At 36.6% G+C, this 21,449-nt stretch overlaps 1 protein-coding gene across 1 annotated transcript in view; it reads left to right on the plus strand.

Moving 5' to 3' along the window:
• TASP1 (taspase 1) overlaps positions 1-21,163 on the plus strand; it is a 323,082-nt gene extending 301,919 nt beyond the window's left edge. The window contains exon 14 of the mRNA XM_079128502.1: positions 20,039-21,163. Within this exon, the coding sequence (XP_078984628.1) occupies positions 20,039-20,131 (93 nt within the window). The 3' untranslated portion in view covers positions 20,132-21,163. The remainder of the gene's footprint in view (positions 1-20,038) is intronic.
• The last annotated feature ends 286 nt before the right edge of the window (positions 21,164-21,449 follow it).

The following is a 21,449-nucleotide window of genomic DNA, read 5'->3' on the forward strand; positions in this document are numbered from 1 at the left end:
AATTAAAATCCCAATGATGTACCTTTCAGAAATAGAGCAAGCAATTATGAAATTCATCTGGAAGAATAAAAACCCAGAATAGCTAAAGCAATCCTCAGTAGAAAGAGCGAAGCAGGGGGTATCGCAGTACCAGATCTTTAACTCTACTACAAAGCAATAGTAACAAAAGCGGCATGGTATCAATACCAAAATAGACAGGTAGATCAATGGTACAGAATAGAGGACATGGACACAAACCCAAATAAATACAATTTTCTCATACTAGACAAAGGGGCCAAAAATATGCAAGAGAAAAGATAGCCTCTTCAACAAATGGTGCTGGGAAAACTGGAAAACCATATGCAACAGAATGAAATTAAACCCCTGTCTCTCACCCTGCACAAAACTCAACTCCAAATGGATCAAGGACCTCGGAATCAGACCAGAGACCCTGCATCTTATAGAAGAAAAAGTAGGCCCAAACCTTCAACTTGTTGGCTTAGGAGCAGACTTCATTAACAGGACTCCCATAGCCCAAGAAATATAAGGAAGAATCAACCACTGGGATAGATTCAAACTAAAAAGCTTTCTCTCAGCAAAGGAAACTATCAGTAATGTGAAGAGAGAGCCTACAGAGTGGGAGAATATCTTTGCCACTCATACTTCAGATAGAGTGCTAATTTCCAGAATATATAAAGAGCTCAAAAAACTCTACACCAAGAATACAAATAATCCAATCAACAAATGAGCTAAGGAAATGAACAGACACTTCACAGAAGAAGATGTATAAGCAATCAACAGATATATGAAAAAATGTTCAACATCTCTAGTAATAAGAGAAATGCAAATCCAAACTACCCTAAGATTTCATCTCACTCCAATTAGAATGGCGATTATCAAGAACACAAGCAACAACAGGTGTTGGCGAGGATGTGGGGACAAAGGTACACTCATACATTGCTGGTGGGGTTGCAAATTAGTGCAGCCACTCTGGAAAGCAGTATGGAGATTCCTCAGAAAGCTTGGAATGGAACCACCATTTGAGCCAGCTATCCCACTCCTTGGCCTATACCGAAAGGACTTAAAATCAGCATACTACAGAAATACAGCCACATCAATGTTCATAGCTGCTCAATTCACTATAGCCAGATTGTGGAACCAACCTAGATGCCCTTCAGTTGATGAATGGATAAAGAAACTGTGGCATATACATACAATGGAATATTACTCCGCCGTGAAGAATGATAAAATCATGGCATTTGCAGGCAAATGGATGAAATTGGAGAATATTATGCTAAGTGAGATAAGCCAGTCTCAAAAAACTAAAGGACGAATGATCTTGCTGATAAGCGGATGAGGACATATAAGGGGGGGTAGGATAGGTTAGCGTTAGGGTTAGGGTTAGGTTTAGGGTCAGGGATAAGGAGGGTGGTAAGAATGGAGGAAGGAAGGACTGTATAGAGGGAAAAGAGGGGTGGGAGGGGTGGGGGGGAAGGGAAAAAATAACAGAATGAATCAAATATCATTGCCCTATGTAAATTTATGATTACACAAATGGTATGCCTTAACTCCATGTACAAATAGAGAAACAACATGTATCCCACTTGTTTAAATAAATAAATAAAAAATATAAAAAAATAAAAAAATAAGAATTAAAAAAATGCAAAGATAGTGAACACATATTTATAATTGTAATATATAATTGATTCTGTTTGAGGTAATGGGTAATCTCTAAGTTGTGAAAAAAGAAATCTGAAAAATGTTAGTTAAACCATGTAACCCTTGGGATGCTTGTAAAATTCACTTTGTAAGCCAGGTGTGGTGTCATATGACTGCAATTCCAGTGACTCAGGAGGATAAGGCAGGATTGCAAGTTTGAGACCAGCCCCAGTAACTTAGTGAGAACCTGTCTTAGAACAGGGATGTGGCTCAGTGGTTAAATGCCCCTGGGTTCAATGTCTAGTACAAAAAAAGTTTTTTCATTTTATTTATTTCAAATCAATTGTAGAGATATAAACGTAAGGTTAATAACATGTTCACTGTACATTTCTTCACCCCAGACCACCATTCATTCTTTGTTCACCTCTCCTCTGCTTTGTACCCCTCCACCTCTCTGTGTGTGGACTGCAGACTCTTTTGACTCCGATTCTCACTTGGGCTTCACTGATGGAAGACAAGGATAACAATTAGATGTTCTCTCCTGCATGTGAATTGTTTCCTAGCTCTACCTCCTCTCTGGTGGCCCATTCCCAGGGCTCCAGCTCTCACACTTTCCAGTAACAGGGTTCCATTTCCTGCCCTTGTCCCTTTAGGACTGGGGTGTATTTGTTCCAAGTCCCTTAGGCTTCACCATCCCTTGGTTTCCCTCACTCTGTACTCACCTCTATACATAATTCAGTCACTAAACTTTTAATCTCTTTGAAGATGCCATCTATTCCCCACCCATGTAGCATAATATGTAGCATATCAATGCTGCATATCAACCAAATTCAAGTTTCAGTCCTGGGCAATCACAGGAATTCACAATACATTTTTAAACAAAGCCTCTTATAAACCTTGTTCCTCAAAGACAGTGAAGTACAGCTACACAAGTATCTTTGTTATCTTTTCATAAATTTGCATTAATAAAAATTCCAAATACACACAATAGCAGGATAAATAAAATCTATTACTCCCCCCACTAAGATTTTTTTTCAATTAATATTGTGCCGTACTTACATGAATTTATTTTCCTTGCTATTTTTGTTTGTGGTAGTGGGTTGAGGAATTGTGAAATATTGTTTTTTATTATATATTTACAAATTATAATTGCATATATTTATGGAGTATGAAACCATGCTCTAATATATGAATACAATGTGGAATGATTGAATTATGCTAGCTAATGTATCCATTAACTCAAAATCATATTTATGCCTTTGAACAAAAAAAAAAAAAAAAAAAAAAGTCATCTAGATGCAAGTTGGCTTTATCCTAAACCAAATCTAAACCAAATTTTAACTGCTTTTGATAATGTAGTCCTCATATTACCCAACAACTGAAGGTATCTGATCCCTGGCAGGAAGCCAGCTGCTTCTTGATGGTAGGTTAGGTGTTACCAAAAAGCTATGTACTAAGAAAACATCCCAGATGGCTAAATTTGGCAAATGTACTAATAGACTGCAGGAAAAGTGACTAATCAGTGATTTTAACTTGTACCTTTTAAGTTTGCCCAGAATTCCAAGTGTAGAAAATTGTGTTTCTTTTCCATGCTCTCAGGACTGCCAGTAGGATCCCACTTAGACAAATAGAAGATTGCAGAAAATTGAATATGTGAAAAACAAACTGTTAAGACAGAACTTTCCTCAACTTCAAGTTAATTTCTAAGAGTAGTTGGTAATTTTAGTTTTGCCTAATTAGTCTTACGCCATCAATTTCTTCCAAATGATTCATCTGACATTTCTCCAAAGCAATAAATAGAATAACCACAAAGAGGGAATTTACTGTGTTGGCAAGAGCATAAATCTTCTCAGAGGTATGAACCATATTTATGCAAGTAAATCTCATTTTAATCATGGTGTATGGTTAGATCTGTGCAAAGATAAATGTCTGTTACTTGGGTTAGTAGATTTTCCATGTTAGTTGAAAGGAAGGTAATAAATTTTTATTTTGTTATAGCAACATGAAAAAATAATGAAAACACAAATTTCTCTACCTTTACATGGTTACATGGTTATCAATCTTAATTGTGAACTTAACATTAGAGTGTCACTTGTTACTTTCTAATACCCAACATTTTAGGCAAATATGTGCAGTTACAGGCAGATGGGTACCTGCTGTTTGCCCATAGGACATATAACCATGACATATAAATGAGACAAGTGTACTTGAGAGTGATTGCCCTTAATACCTATAGTGAGTGAGTAATGATTACATAATGGTGTTTTCTTTCTGTTGGTTGGGAAGTAGTAGACAAAAGATGAAAGAAATCTTTTCTTGGTTTTTTTTTGGGGGGGAGAGTGGGGGATGGTTAATCTCAAGACAAAGACTATAATCTTGGTCATGTTGTTCTTATTTTGTGCAAGTAATTTCCTAACCTGAAGCAAGGTTTTGGGGTGTATGATGGTAAATATTCAGAATCCTCCATTGATTGTATGTTATAACAACTTTTATTCCATTATTTTATTTAATAGATAAATAGCAAAAATAGAATTAAGTATATAGTATATGTGGAAGTATACAGGGTCTAGCACATAGTAGGCCCTTGTTAGGTATCTATTTAATAAGTCCTAAACCTCATCTGTTTACTAGAATACATTTTCATTCCAGTATCATATTGGGGTTTAGAGTAGAACTCTAAGTCAAGATGGTTATGTGGACACAAGATTTTGTCTCTATAGTCCTTCTTTTGAATCAAATCAGTTATTAAATATACTTCTTAAATTATATAAACATTTTTAAATTTACATAAAATACTAAATTTTACATATGATTTAAATATTTTAAATTTTATATAAAAACTGATTTTTTTCCCTCCTGATTTGTTTCCTCCCATAAGAGCAGAAGACTTGACAATACTGAGAGCCACTTATCTGACAGCAACCAAGTGGTATCACTCTGTGAGGCCTGGGACTTCTTCGATAGTCCTATACCTGGCCTGCCTGCCTCACAGGCATATAAGAGTGACTCCTGTTGTAGATTTTGAGTCCTAAACCAAGTCTGTTTACTAGAATACATTTTCATTCCAGTACAATTCACCTAACAAAAATAGTTTCTTTTTTAAAGTCTTCATGTTGGAGTGTCCACAATCTATTTAATCCTAAGGACTAAAATTCTTTTATGATAGAAACTGTGTGTTTTATGTCTTGTATATAAAGCAGTACTGTAAATTGGTGAAAACATTACATTTTAGTATTAACTAATTGAGACATTTGGCCATGGTTGAACTAGTCTGTTTACATTCCTTTCAAATACTTCTGGATGCAATAAGTGGTAGGTACTGACAATTTACTTTTATGTTGTTGAGCTGTCATCACTGTACTTACATGTTTGGATTGCACTGTCTGCTGCAGTGTTGAAGGGTTGAAAAGAATCTTAATTAAGGATGGGAGTTATATTAACACTTTGCAGCTATGAAATGATCAGAATACTTGCCCAAAGCTTTTTCTTGAAATAGACTTGAAATAGAGAAAGTAATAGCATCTTAAATGTGCCTTCTGTAACAGTTAAGAAACCCAATAATTCCCAATTTCTTCCATTGATGGCTCTTATAGGTATTAAATTTTGAATAGTTAGAACTTACCACACTGTTCCATTAAAAATGTCTATGATATGTATTTTTTAAATTCCCACAAGTTCCCAAAGGCCTATGGTCAGACAGGAAGTCTTTAAGGTGATGTCCTCTAAGGTATGATAAATTCCTTAATCTAGAAATTTATGTTTTTGTTCAATAGGCCATAGTTGGGGAAAAAAATAATTTATAAGATTTTGTCACCATGAAAGATGACAAAAATGCATTTCTTTATAACCTCAGTTAACCAGCAAGAGTATCAGGAACTTATTACAGTGGCTAGTAATGACTGACTAAGAAGGACACCTGAATTATTTGACTTTTCAATTTTTGGTATGAAAAAAAAATCTCAGTTTACTTAGAAGAATTCTGACAACAGAGAACCTCTTTTTTTCATGAATTATTTTTAAAATAAATACTAGTGAGTACCTTCTATATTTAGGTGCTTTTCTGTGGACATAAAAGTTAGCAAAGTGGACAAGAATCCCTGTGCTAGCAGATTTACATGCTTGTGGAGGAAACAATAAACAAAATAAATTACAGCATATACCTGGCAAGGAGATGGAAGCTGGGAAAGGAATTAAGACAGTATTAGGTAGGCCTCACTGAGAAGGTGACATATAAAAAGTGTTGGAAGATATGTGGGAGCAAGGCAGGAACATTCCCAGCATAGGGAAGAGCAAGTGCAAAGACCGTCAAGTAGGAGTGTGCCTGGTATGTTGGAGGAACAGTGAAGAAACCAGTTTTAGTGGGTTGTAGTAGCAGTGGAGGCCCAGATCATGTAGTTTCTTATTGGTCATTGTCAGAATTTTGACTTTTCCTTTGAGATGGTAGCTAGAGACATGATCTGACTTACATTTTAAGGGGCCACTCCAGAGCTGGGAGTGGTGGCAGTGACCTCTACTCACAAGGCTGACACAAGGGTATTAAAAGTTTAAGGCCAGCCTGGGCAATGTAGTGAGACCCTGTCTCAAAATAAAATTTTAAAAAGGGCTGGGGCTATAACTCAGTGATAGAGCACTTGCCTCGCATGTGTAAGATACTGGGTATGATCCCCAGTGCCACAAAAATTTTTTTTAAAATTAAGAGACCAGTCCTGCTGCTGAAAGGGAGGCAGGTAGGAGGTCATTGTTGGGTAAGTGATACTAATGACTTAGAATTTAACCACACAGATGATGAGAAGCTGCTGGCTTCTGTGTATTTTTAAAGATAGAGCAAATGGAATTTGCTGATAGGTTGAATGCAAATATGAGAGAAATAGAAAAGGCAATGATAGCTCCTAAGATTCTGGCCTAAATAGTTAGAAGAGTAGAGTTGCCACTTACTCAGGTGAAGGAGGGGAAAATTTGAGGGAAAGAAGCAGGAATCTTGTTAAACATGTCAATTCTGAGATGCCTGTTAGGTATTGAGTGGACATGTCCAGTAGAGAGTTGGATGCATATGTCTTGAGAGTATACTAAGCTGGAGATATATATTTTGATTCTTGGATGAGATGACCAAGGGAATAAATACAGATGAGAGAAAAGAGACCTAAGGAACTCCCTTAAGTTGGGGAACCAAGAAGTCATGATCAAAGAGGTAAGAAGAAGGGCAAAGTGAGCATGATATTCTAAACACCAAAGGAAGAACTATTTTCAAAGAGAAGAATGTGATCAATTTTACCACATGATGTTGCTGGGCCTCTTGAAATTAGGACAGTTGAATTTGATATTGGAAACCTTTGTTTATCTTGATAAGAGGGGTTTTAGTGCAGAGGTCAAGGCAAAACCATGATTGTAGAGGTTTAAAGAGAGAATGAAAGAAAAGAATTTGAGGTCACAAGTGTGGACAACTTTTTCAAAGAACTTAAATGGAAATAAAGAAATGGAGTGGTAACTGGAGGAGGAGGTAGAATTAAAAAGTTATTATTCTTGCCTATTTTTCCAGTGCAAACAGATGCTTCACTTTATGTCTAAAATACTTTACAGATATTTTTCTATGCAATGAGTGAAAAACAAGTGGTTCAACTTACTGAGAGTCCTGGGACACTCCAACATTTACTGGTTGGGGAGGTGGGAAAAAAAAGCAAATGAAACTGAGGTTCAGTTTTGGAGTCAAATAAAGGGAAGTCTTAGTATATTTATTGTAATAATTGCAGGTATAGCTGCTATTAAAGGATGGCATGCCTTCACATTCAGGGTAAATTGGCTTAAACAGATTTCTTGATTGCAATATGTCTGAATTTTTTGTGCTCGTGTACCTAACTATCTCTAGGAAGAATGGAGTAAGGCAGAGCAGTAAGTTTGCAACGCTACCCTGACATTTGCCAATGCCCCTTCCCTTCTCGTCCCATCCCTTCCCTTCTCTTACCTTACCTTACCTTACCTAACTTTCAGGGTCCTCTCTGCCATGTCCTGCATGGAGGAAGAAAGGGTTGACTGCCAGAGGAGGATGTCAGCAGTTTTTCTATCTGTTACCCAAAAAACTTATCCACTCAGTAGACACATGAGAGCCAATATTCTTTTTATGAGCGGGGGTGTGACAGGTCTGGGCCATACGAACTCTGGCCTCTTTACAATCACCAGTCGCCCAACTCTCTGTTACTTATAGACAGACAGATAAAAGGGGCAAGGACCGGGAGGAGCTTCTTCAGTGATGGACAGAATAGGGTGGAGTTAGGGGAGCCATCCTCTTTGGAGGAAAATTCCAGAAGGAGACAGGGAACCACTCCCATGCAGTGCCACATATTTCCCAGCAATTCCTCTGTGTCACATGGCTCAACCTAGTCTGATTCTGCTAAATAAGGATGGCTTCCCACACCTAACCTTACCTTACCATACTTTTTTAATTTCTTCAGAGAGTACCTCCCAGGACCCAGTAGAAGTCATCTTGGGAAATTTAGGTCACAGTGTCTTAAAAGTTCTTTGTCATTGCATGGGTCTGGTCAATAAGAAGCCAAAAAGCAGATGATTTTGACAAGGAAATTTTTCTTTAAAGAGTTTGCTTGGTTTTTAATTTTACTCCTCCTAAATTCCTTACTGACAGATCAAGTAAGAGTCTCAGGAAATAGTCCATTACACAAATAGTAGTTTCACTCTTTATGATTGTTTAAACATTAACCTTTCATTTCTTTTCAAATACCAGATGTTCTTTTCAAGATATATTAACATCTATGTTATCTGGTAGCTTATGAAACAGAAGACTGTAATTGACATTTTTGATTTTCACCTACTACAAATAATGAGGACGTTGAGACTCTCCAGAAGGTTCTTTACAAAGAGGAAACTAGAAAATGGTGGCCTAGAACCCCCATCCATTATAGACCTGAGGGGAAACCCATAGCATCTGTGCAGAAGTTGGGGTCAACAGTACCTCACTCTGCAGAACTCAGTTAAATTTTTTCCTCTTAGTTTCATATCTCCCTGCCTCCTCAGAGAAGAAATGCCAGAGTCAAGTTACAGATCTAAGGTTTCACAGCTACAGAGTTGTGGAGCTAAGCCCAGATACACAATTTTAACTCCAGAACTCAAACTTCTAATCACTTAAAATCTCATGACTTCGGGAGACACAAACTAAGAGGTGACTTAATTAGAGAGTTTGAGAATTTCAGCATATGATTGCTTTAGAAAACAAAACTGGATATGATCACCAACACAGAGAATACAAACAGGGAGAAAAAAAGAAAAAAAAAAAAAAAAAGAGGTCCAATTTCTGGGAACTCTCATCTTTATAAATTGGGGAAATGAAGAACAGTGACAGATTCTGAGGAGTTGGGGCTAGAGATATTGAAGGAGAACCCAGTAAGCATAGGCTAGAAATCAAGGAAAGAGTGTGTTTCAGGGAGAAGAGGGTCACCTTTTCCAGATGATTCAGGATTGCTGAATCCTGGATGGACATCAGTTACTGTGTTCATTCTTTTTTGTAGCAGTGTTAAAGAGTAGAGTGGAAACATAGTCATACCTTTCAGATGAGTCTAGAGCCATAAGGAAAGTGAGAAAAGGATACAGATTAATTACTCAATTAATTATGATTATGTTGCTCCATTAAACACTCACTAAATCATCCTGCTACATAGTTAAGAAAAGAAAAGAAAATGACAAGGAAAAAATTCCAGTCCAATCCTAAATGAATTTCCCTGGGATTCAGTGAGCTATTCCACATTAACTACTATTAACATTTTGCACCTGATTTTTTAAAAATAAATTTAAGGTTATGTAAAATACATGAAATGATATATACTGATTTTTTTACTACAGTATTTTACATAAAATAGTACATGTTCCTTTTAAGATATTTGAAAAAGAAGATTAATAAATATTTTAAAAATTAGTTTTAAATGTCTCTACCATCTCGGTGTGTACCATAAACATTATGGAATCACAGATGTATTTTCATATAGGCTTTGTCCTGATAGAGGTGGAAGTACAAGTCTCCAAGGAAGGCTGAAAAATCCAGCCTCCTAGGATTCTTTGATATGGTGAGCTTTTGTAGATGATCTTCAGATTACTCTCTCAGAACACTGTGTTTAGGGTTAGGTTGAGTCTAAGAAGATCAGATAAATTTTTAGGACCAAGTGAGACTCTAATTAATCCATAGAAGGGCTAATTAAAAAGAAAAAAGCTATAACCTGGAATCTAGGAAAATTTAGAGATGGGGACTTTTTAAAAAATTATTTTAACATTTATAGGGACATTCTAATATAAAACTATGTAGTATGTCATAATCAGAAAAGACCTGGATATAATTGAGTCCGATTTTTTTATTTTTACCTATAAGAATGCCAAAACCTAGGGCTAGTGATTTTATTGTCCATTAGGTTTAGATATGTGGCCTAACCAAAAAATTCATGTGTAAGACAATGCAAGAAAATTTAGAAGTGAAGTGATTGGGTTATGAGAATCTTAACTATTCAGTGCATTAGTCCCCTAATAGGGTTTAATTGGGTGGTAATCGAAGATAGGTAGAATGTGGCTGGAGGGGGTGGGTCCCTGGGAGCCTTTGGGGTATATATTTTGTTTTTGTTGAGCAGAGTTCTCTATACTTTCTGGTACCATGTCCTGAGCTACTTTCCTCTGCCACATCTTGGAACCTGAGGGATGACCCTCATGGATTTGACCATCTGTGGACTGAGACTTCTGAAACTGTGAGGCCCAAATAAACCTTTTCTCCTTAAAATTGTTCTTGCCAGGTCTTTGGTCACAGCAGCAAGAAATCTGACTAAAACACTTTCTGAAATTGGTTATTAAAATTTGCAACACTAACTTTTTTGAGCAAGCTCTATTTTACCCTGAAAAACTGCTTCATCATAAGCCTCCTGCAGTGAAAGGTGAAACAGAGCTCCATTTAGCATCCTTCAGGGTAAGGCTTTGTGGGCGTAAAGAAAGCCCTAAATTTGGAGTCCAGAGGCATTCATTCACATCTCAGTTTTTCCACTTCCTTTCTGACCATAAACAAACCATGTAACCATTCTATTACTTACTTTTTCCCCCCCAATTGAAAAATAGGTATAGTATACATCCTTCTACCTGATGGGGTATTTAGAGATCTCATCAATGCAAAAGTCTATGGAAACTAAAGCATTATGTAAACACAGGGATGTGTTATTTTTATTAAGATTTCATAAGGACCTAGTTTCTATATTCTACAAAGACATTAATTGCCTTTAGAGCAAGATGATGTGTGTTTTATTCTTCTGTTCCTCCATAAGAAGTGCAGAAAAAAATATGTGCTAAATAGAGGAGAGCTTTTATCACTTTTAGCAAAGGAAATATTCATGATAATTCTCCATGTGAGGGGTGGGATAATAGTTACTATTATGCTTGCCATGTTTATGTGGGTTCACTCATGGGGCTCTTAAGCTAAAAATAGGAGGGAACTCTTGTCTGATGTTCCCTCTAACTAAAGTGTGGTGTCAGTAGGCATGGTAAAAGAAGAAACCAAAGTGACTGTGAATCTGAAACAACATACTGTTCTCATCAGAGAGTGTTTTAAGGCTCCTTGGACATGATATTTTCATGTGAGAACAATAGAACGTTTTGCCCTTTATATAGACCTGTTTCAGTGCTAACAATGAAATTTACCATAGTACTGCCTTTGTGTTTTTTCCACATTTGCCAATGGATCTTTTATGGCATCCTTGTTTTAAATGTGGAAAACAAGGTAGGGGTAGCATATGGTAAAACGATAAACATATGGAATTGATTCTTCATGTTGTTGATATCTCTGATTTGTTAGATTGAACTTGGGAATCTTCAGATTGCTCTGGCCTATTTACTTTTAATGTAAGACAGTGATGGAATAGAAATAAATACTCATTGTTTGATTCATTAACAACATGTGTGAAAGTTAAATGAAGTCAGCATCAGGGATCTCAAAACTCGGAGAGGATGCACTAGAGATTATCAAATCCACAGTCTTTATTTTACATTGCCCCAATATTACCCAAGCTTAGGAAGTGAGTACCCAGATCTTTTGACCATTAGTTAATGGATTGTTATTCTATAAACAATATACAGTATTCCAGACTATATTAAGAAGGTTCATGTGAAATTGTCAGCTCATAGAGTACATCTGCTTTCAGGATGAGATCTGAAGACTAGACTATTTTTAGAGTAGTTAACTACATTCCAAATTTAATGCCACACAGAAAATGCTCAGAATATACTTATTCACAAGTTGTATGTCCTTGAAAGACTGCTTTTGAAAACAGTGGGCAGAAACTTCTGGGAAATGGATGGGGGTGGAAATATCTCCTGATTCCACTCTTTAAGAAAGAAAAAATAAAGTCCCCAAAAGAAACAAGGCATTAAGGCTTACTAGACATACTTCCCCAACCTATCTCTATGGAATTGACTGCTTAAGGTCTATCATGTTTGTGCCAGTAAAAGAATTGCTGAAGAATTTACTGTGTGAGGATGTAAGGTATTCTCAGCCCACAGTACCATCTCACAGAACTAAATTTATATTGCCCAAGTCACATAATGATAAATGCAAAAGAGGTGCTTAACCTGTAAATGTTAAATGAATTTTTATTCTATGAAATATGCACATTATTGCAGATTGTATTTAGAAAATGCATGTGACACTACCACTCTATGAATAAAAACAAGTTGTCAAGACTCAATTTGAAAAATAAAGTAGAATTAACAAGAGAAGAGAAAATGGTAGAGAAAAGGGGTGTCTCTTCTCAAGTACATAATAACATAAAATTGAGCTTAGCACACTAGCATTTTACTAGGCTGGAGTCCTGCATTCCAGAAGGGAAAAATGCCCATGCAACAAATTTGCCCTGGTGTTCATATTTTTCCTAGTGTTGAATTCATCAGAATTTCATTATTACAGCATAACACGGCAGATACAGAAAGCTTACAGTCTGTGCTTGATCATTATTTAGATTGCTGATGCCTCTGAATGATTTCCCTCTGAAAGAGGATGGTAGGTGTGCTGGAGCACAATTGTGCATGATAAATGAACAGATAATATCAGATCACAATGTTTCTACATTTTATATCAGTCTTAGGAAGCATGTAGGCTTTTACTTTTAGAGATTTAAGGTTCACACCTTCAATATCATTTTGATTAATTGATATAAATCTCTTCGAAAATTTATAGCAAACTCAAAAACTACAAAATATATGTTAAAAAATATAAAATGTCTAATTTGTACTTTTTCTCTCAATTATTCTCCCTCCCCAACATCCTCTATCCATGAAGGATTTTAAAAATCCTTCATTCACTTAACAAATATACTGAACTCCCATTATGTGCAGGCTGTCTTTTGGATGCTGAAGAGAAAATAGTGAACCAGAAGATAAAACTCTCTGTCCTTGGGGAGTTTATGTTCCGGTGGGAAAGACAGGCAATGAATGAGATCAATGAGCAAAATAGGTTGATAGGTACATGATAGTAGGGATATGTGAAATGCTGAAGGGGAAAGGCTGGTGGGTAGTGAAACTCAGGTGGGTAACCAGGATAAATCTTGAGAAGGGACATTTTGGGTAAGGATCCATCAGAAGTGGGCCCCACTGATGCTGGAAGAACTTTCTGCAGTGAGAGGAACATGTGTAATAGTCCTACTGCTGGAGAATGCTGTGACATTGAGGAATGGCAAGGAGGCAAGTGGACAAGGAGAGGAAGGAGCGAAGGGGATAGCAGGAGATATTTCAGCTCAGAACTAATGGAAACCAGAGCTTGATGGGGTATTACAGACTTTATGTATCACTTTGAGGTCTCTACCTGTTATGGTATGAATTATGTCCCCCAAATTTGTATTTTTGCATTCTTTAATGGTTTTCTAATCATTTCATATGGCTATATTTGTCTTCCCAAGAATGTTACATGTTATTAGAAGGCAGTTTGTCAGCATTCTTCCACTTTGGTTTTTTCAGTAGCACCCAAGCATATTGAGCTTATTGTTTTTGAGTCTTAGAAGACTCATGATACAGCATACTACTATATGCAAAGCCTTTAGCAATAATCTGCAATTATTTTGTTGGTAGTAGCAAAATAGCAGCATCAAAAGTTCTAACTTAAAAATATCCATTATCTTCAACCTTACTTTTGGTATGTAACTAATTTTTAAATAAAGCATCTTGTTCTATTTTTTACAGACTAACAAACTTTTCAAACAGTTTCCCAATTCTGGGATATACAGTAGTACTGCACAGTATTTTATGCTAGGGCTGTGTGTGAACAGTAAATTTACATTTATTGAGATATACTTTCTTTGCATGTATTTTCTCATGTAGTCTTTGTCAACCTTATGATAAATGCTACTGTTTTATCCATAGATGCAGTGCCTGTTAAGTAACCAGCAGAGTTCACACAGCAAAAATATACAGAAGCCTGGAAGGAACCAGTATTGGTTAAGATAACAGCAGCTTCTGAAATAAGCAAATTCCCAAATGCATAGTTGCTCACACACATGGTCACTTATTTTCTAATGAGTCAGAAGATCATGTTAATGGATGAAACTGAGGAAGTGTTGACATTAGTGTAGTTCTCATTTACATAAGATACAAAATTGAGGTTTCTGATGGCAAAGGGCTGTCCTCCAAATGAAGATATGGGATCTCAGGCTCCTCCCATCTCACAAGCCTTTAGGTCATCAGAAAAAGCCTGGAGAATGGTGCATAGAATGATATTTTTTCAGGCCTTCTATGATGGTGCTTTTCATCTTAGTCCATTGATCTGATTTCAGTCACATAACCATACTTAACTGCAAAGCAGCCTGGGAATTGTAGCTTTTTTCCCCCAAGGAAGAAGAATAGGTAACCAAGAACCTCAGGTATTCTGATTCTACAGCCCATGCCCATGGCCATTATGCCGCCTCTGTTACACTAATTTTAGAATTGGACATAATATGTAGAATGCATCAAGCATTTGTTTAGCTACTGGTTGATGAATACACCTCCACTCTGTTTTGCAATGCTGTTCTGTAAGTCTCTCCACTGCTAAGAGTTTTTCCACTGTCATTTATTCTATTTGTAAATGTCTGCATTGCTTTGACTTTAGTATCTTGCTTTCAAGTTTTCTACATTGAACAAAAAAAAAAAAAAAAAAAAAAACCAAACCCTCATAATTATGAAACTAGTGAACAAAATATTTCCAAGAAATTATTTTGGATGATGTCTGTCTAGATTTTGTTTTCTTAACTCCCCCAAAGTAGGATAATGACTTGTTTAAGAGAATCTTCCTTTGACTCCCATGGAAGATCTCAAACAAATCTCCCATAGTGGAAAAATAGTTGTATGTTGAGTAGAGAGAGGAGAAGATTAAAATAGAACCACTAAATAAGACTTAGAGACTTTTAAAATTAAATTGTGTGTTTCAGTTTTCCTATAAACCACAGAACAGTCTCTAAGGTGGTCTTAAAGAATTTTATCATGTGAACATGAATGGTAGGAAATCTTAGACACTACTTGGATTCAATATCAAATAATTATATAATTGATTTTTTCTTTAAACTTTCTTATTTTGAAATCTTAAAACTAAATGTATTTGGTTTTTAAAAGAGACATAGCCCTAAGAATATTGGTTTTGAGTAGTCAATTTAGTTTATAATTTATATTTCTCAGGAGTGTAAACCTCAAGGATCTATAAGGAATTAGCAAGAAAGTAGAGTGTTTCAGCTACAAGATCATTTGATTCCATCGGTATAGAGCTGTTTGCATCTGAAAAATCTAAAGCTCTATCTCTATTCAGCATAATCAATTGAAAAATGGAAACTAGTCAGTCCATTTTTTAAAAATCTAAGAAGGATCTTTACTGTGACAATATAGTTCTATTGATTTTTTATCTGAAATAATTGATGATGCTAGTTCTTTCACCAGTGAGAAATTCTCAGATGGGTGCTATAGAACAAGAAGAACTTACAGGTTGAATTGTGTCCTGGGAGTCTTTCCTTGAGAAAGAGCCAGAAAAAGATATTAAAGGTATGGAGTCATAGAAAGAGAGCTATACAGCTGGGGCATGTAGCAGGATGACTCCAAATGGATTATTCTCCTGCATTTCATGTGTTATTTTTCATTAATTCAAAATTCCAATAAAATTGCACTGCTGTTTAAATGGTTGTATAGGCTCCTTGTTAAGTTCCTCTGTTTGTAGGATACCAGTAGGATACCATTAAATCTATACAGTCCTTAAACACCCAATATAAAATACTTTATTGAATTTTTAAATGTTGACTTCCGGGTTCATTGTAGAAAGTGGTCTATTTTTAGAATCAAGAGAAATTCAAACCCACTTCTCTAAAAGTGTTTGGAGATAAACACTTCATATAAAACATTTTCTTAAACAGTGCCCACTATTTATATGACTTGATGCCCTATTGAAATGTCCACAGAGAGCTGGAAGTACATATGATTTAAACTTTTTCAGACCACGGTCACTTATTTTTAATGAGTCAGAAGATCATGTTAATGGATGAAACTGAGGAAGTGTTGACATATGGATAGTTAACCATTTATTTTCCTCAAAACCAACGTCATTCCTATGTGTTTTATAATTGCAAAATCTCCCTGGACTAGATGGTGATTTAGGGAAGAGACCATCTTGAGATATTAATCTTAACAACTAATGTGTCTAGTTTTTTTTATTTTGAATATTTGTGTTTTTTCAAACAGTTCAATGTATAAAAATCTAAATGCATGTGTAGTATTTGGCCCAAGTATTGTTGATAAATATCTCAAGATCATTGCCACCTTTTCCAGTCTTATCCCATTTTTTCCTTTCTAACTTTCCTTGATACTTTGTGGTTTATTTCAACTTATTTAGATATTCTGCTATCATAGCTTGGTAGGGGTGGGAGTGCTAGAAATAATTTTTGATTGGTAATCTCTGTTTTTGTAACCTCAGGAGATTACTGTCAAGCCCCCTGGTCTATGGAACAGAAGTTTCCTCCTCCCAGTTCTGGATCTTTTCTTTAGTTAGCAGGAAATCTGTTGTTTTAATACCACCATTCCCCAATTTTTAAATTATCTGCTTTGAAATGTTGACACACTTCAATCTTTTTAAACAATTAATTTATTCTCTTTGTCCTTTGATGCCTGAACCATCAGGACTTCTAGGTGGTCCCTTTAAATTCTCCCTGAATTGCTGGGAAGTCTGAGAACAGATTTTCCTATAAGCATCTCTCTTTAGGATAGATATTTTGACTAATCTACCTGAAAAATTCCCATCTATTTAAGCGTAGAATAGTGGTGTTGACATTTCTCCTTTTGGGTCTGCATCATGGATTAATTTCTTGTGAGTTCCTTTTCTTATGAACAGCTACTTTGGACCAGGTAGTAATTTGTCATTTCTGCTTTATGCTTTGTTTCTTTTTTTTTTTTTCTCTAATTGTGGTAAAACGTACATGAGTTGGATTTACCATTTTAACCAATTTTAAGGGTATATTGTTCAATGGCATTAAGTATATTCACATTGTATGAAACCATTACCACATCCATCTCTGGAACTTATTTTCAGTTTTCTCCCAAACTGAATTTTGTACCCATTAAAAAGTAGCTCCCCCATCCTATTCTTCCCACAGTCCCTGCCAGCCATATTCCACTTTATAGCTATGAATTTGACTAATAGGTTCCTGTTGTGGTTTGAATAGAAGGTGTCTCCCAAAAGTTCCTGTGTTGATACAGGAATGTTTGGTGGTAAAGTGATTAGATTGTGAGAACTTTAACCTAATCAGTCCATCCTACTTTGAATGACTGACTGGGTGATAACTTTGCAGGGGAGGTGTGGCTGGAGACGGGGTCCTACCCTGGAGGGATCATTCTTCCCCTTCTTTCTTGCTTCTTTGCTGCCACGAGGGGAGAGGCTTTCCCCACCATGCTCTTCCACTGTGATTCTCTATCTCACCTTGGGCCCAGAGCAATGGAATTGGTCCTCTACAGATTGAGACCTCTGAAAACATGAGCTCCAAATAAACTTTCCCTCCTCTAAGTTGTTCTTGTCAGGTATTTTGGTCACAGTAATGAAAAGCTGACTGAAATAGTACCTCATATAACTAGAACCATACTGTTTTTGTCCTTTTATATCTGGTTTAGTTTACTTAGCATGTTTTTAAGATTTATTCATGTTGTAGCATGGGTCAGAATTTCTTTCATTTTTAAGGCTGAACAATATTCCAACATGTGTATATACCACATTTTGGGTTACTTCCGTCTTTTGCCTATGGGGATAATGTGCTATGAACACTGGTGTACAAACATCTGAGTCATTGCTTTCACTTTTGTCGGGGGAGGGGTATATATTCAGAAGTAGAATTGTTATATAATAATGCTATGTGTAAGCTTTTGAGGAAACACCATTCTGTTTTTTTTTATTCTTAATCCTTGTCATAGCTACATTCCTGTATTCATAACTAAAGGATGAGATTAGGGATGAAATTGAGGGATTCTCAGGATTTTTTTTGTTTAGGAAGACCTTAAACAAAAGTTCTGATGGATGATGACTTGGGGAAAAAATTCTCACCCCACGGTATGAATGACTAAAAGTAAAAAACAGTCTCATCAGTGTTAAACTCCAGGAATTGAAGGATTTGAGCTTTTCATGCATGGTGTGACAATAGGTGCTGAGCAACAGAAAAAGAACACTTCTAAGTCCCCTCCCCACACACAGGTTAATGAGGCATCACAAGAAACAAAAGTTCCATAAGTTTGTTTTACTAAAACTTCTTAGGTTTGATATATTTATGTGGTGAGGCCCAAATTTGGCTATTAGCTACAACAATGAGAACAGATTCTGGGGCATGATTCCTGGAGGCCTGAGTCAGTTGAGTGAATTCAAGGATACTTGGATTCTAAGAGGTACCACAGTGATTTCCTTGCCCAACTTCACATTCCAAATCCAACCCACCTCACCCTTGTTCATTATAGATCGCTTCATGGATTGCACACAGAAAAAGTAAACGCCAAAAAAAATTTCTTATTCTTCATAACTTTCCAAATTATTGACTTTAGTCAGCAACTCTCGTTGGACTTGTCCAGTCAGCCTCAGAGAAGATAATCTGCCCTCACACTACAAACCAACTGGCTTGTTATTCCATGTAAAACATAACCTGCTTCATTTTTGGTTGCATAAAAGCATGTAGTCCTATCCTGGGCATGGCCTAGCAACCTTACTCTGTAGACTTGAACTCACTGTGGTTCAGTCCTCAGGAAAAGCTGTTTAGAGAAACAGAATTAAAGAGGATTAACTAAAGGTTATGCAGGTCCTTTGTTCTTCTTAGAAACTCCTGACATTTTTCAGTCCCTGGATTAAGTCAGATCTCTCTCTCTCTCTCTCTCTCTCTCTCTCTCTCTCTCTCTCTCTCTCTCTCTCTCTCTCTCTCACACACACACACACACAAGAATTGATCTCTCTCTCTCTCTCTCTCTCTCTCTCTCTCTCTCTCTCACACACACACACACACACACACACACACACACACACACACAGGAATTCCTGGCTGATACTGTCCTGACCTCTGTGAAACACCAAGTCTTCTGCTGGACCTCAGCCTCCTTTGAGTGATATTGTTACAGTCAGCACTATACAACTTGTCTTCACTCATCCACTCTACCCAGCACCCTCTTTATGAAGACCCAGAGGAGAAATGGCTCCCTGGCCCCAGAGCTGAGAACAGGTGCTCTCATCTGAGCAATTGGTTGCTGTGATCCTATACACTATATGACTGCCTGTCTAATCTTAGCCGGAAGGAAACTGAGAAGCAGAGCAGCATTCTGCCTCCAGCATGGGTACAGGACTCCTTAGTCTATATTTTATGTGTAAATCTCACTCTTGTCCTTTCCTTGTTTTGTAATTCTTAATTTCATTTTACTTCATTTCCTCATTCCCTTAAGGTCATTGAATCATCTTAATTCTTGTAAACTACTTAAATCCTTTAAGGAATAAATTGGGATATAAACATGAATTAAGCATTCTTGATTGTTTTGAATATTTAAAGGACAAAAGGTAAATAAATTATTAGTCTTTAGGTAACTAGAGTATGCTCAATATGGTTGGCATTAAAACCATTATGTTGTGAATACGATTAAACTGTACATTGGGCACTGTCAAGGGCCTTGGTTGTCTTGGTCATGTCTCACATTTCCAGTGGCTGCTGCTGTGCTTGGTTTGTAGCCAATGCTCAGTAAATATTCCCTGCAACTTAAATAAGCAGGATATTTCAGTACCTCAAGATTAATATTAGCACAGTGTGTAAATGCTCAGGAGCAATGTGAATGGCACTTGGAGTTTGCTCCACCTTTCTCAGACGTGGAGGGACACTGGTGGCACCTCTAATCTCTGCTTTCTGCTTTCCCTTCTTTGCAGACTCACATTTCAAGACTCCCTCCTGGTGCGGTTGCAGGACAGTCGGTTGCAATTGAAGGTGGGGTTTGCCGCCTGGAGAGCCCAGTGAACTGACTCTTCAGGCCAAGCATGAAGTGTCTGAGAAGTGCTCAGAAGCTAAGCTTTTGGGGTTTTTAACGAAGCTGGATGTTTTATCTTCCTTGTTTTATAATTCCTGTTCAACCTCATGCACCGCTCAAGACACGAGTGCTGCTGCAGTTAGCGCTTAGTGACACGTGGGCCTTTGGTGGGTGAGCGTGTGTGGGTGCTGGGTGTGGGTGCTTGTAGGTGGGTGGGCGTACATGTGTGTGTGTATGTGTGTGTGTGCAGCGTGGGTGCTTGCTTCTCCCTTAATGAAATAGAAACTCCTCATTGTGTAACCTAAGACCAGGAATGATCAAATCATCTTTACAAAATGTGTGCTTTAACTGTTTACAAGTGAAACCTAAAGTTACAGGAAACATTTTTTATTTTGTAAAGAGGTACCAACTGTCATTGATGTAATGTGTCTGATTTGAAGAGTAAATCTATTTGTTTAAATGATTTGACAGTGGTAGTGCTCTGTTTAATAACAGTAATAAGTAATAAGGTGTTTTTATTTGTTAACCAGTTTAAGTGGATCCTGTGGTAACTTAAACTGTTGTTTTCATCCCTCATATGGGGCATTTTTCTTTAACAAAGAATGGTTTCAGTGAAACAATCTAGCAGAGAATTAAGGTCAGAACCTTTTTAAATAATAGTCTTATTGAGAAAGTTTGTACTTCTTTCCTCAGCTTTTCTAAGCTTAAATATTGCATAGCTTCGAGCTATATGTACTATATTATGAAAGAATATGTAAAGAGAACATACAGTAAGGCATAGTCTTTAATTTGTGTATAATGGAATGTTATTTACAATGTAACACTGTAAATAAGAAAGCAAAGTTTATGGGAAAATTCAATATTTGTTTCTTGTTTAAATATATTTTTAAGATAAAGGCACAAAAATAAAAGAAGCGTATTACTGAGTATAGTGTGTGACTTCTCTTCTCAAACTAATAAATTATCTTTTGAACCCTAGATTGGAGCCCTGTTTTTCATTGTGTTTGTCAAAAGTTACTTCTTCCAGAAATCTTGCTGCTGTTATGATTGTTCAAAATCCAGTCTTATCTCTGTGCAGGTTTGGTAGACACTACAAGATAAACTTGCTACATGATTGAATCCTCAATATGGAAACCCCTAAAACACTTTGCCTTGAAAAATGGTAGTGGCAGCTGAAAGTTGATAAATGGCTTCTAAATGCTATATTTAGGGATTCTGGAGCCACACAAAAAACCCAAGACTTTCTTTTTGATTTTTTTTTTTTTTTCTTTTTGGTAAGAAGCGGTTATCAAGAAGATACTAAAGATAGACTT

This window comes from Sciurus vulgaris (genome assembly GCF_902686455.1).
Source record: "Sciurus vulgaris genome assembly, chromosome: 2".
NCBI classification, from domain to species: domain Eukaryota; kingdom Metazoa; phylum Chordata; class Mammalia; order Rodentia; family Sciuridae; genus Sciurus; species Sciurus vulgaris.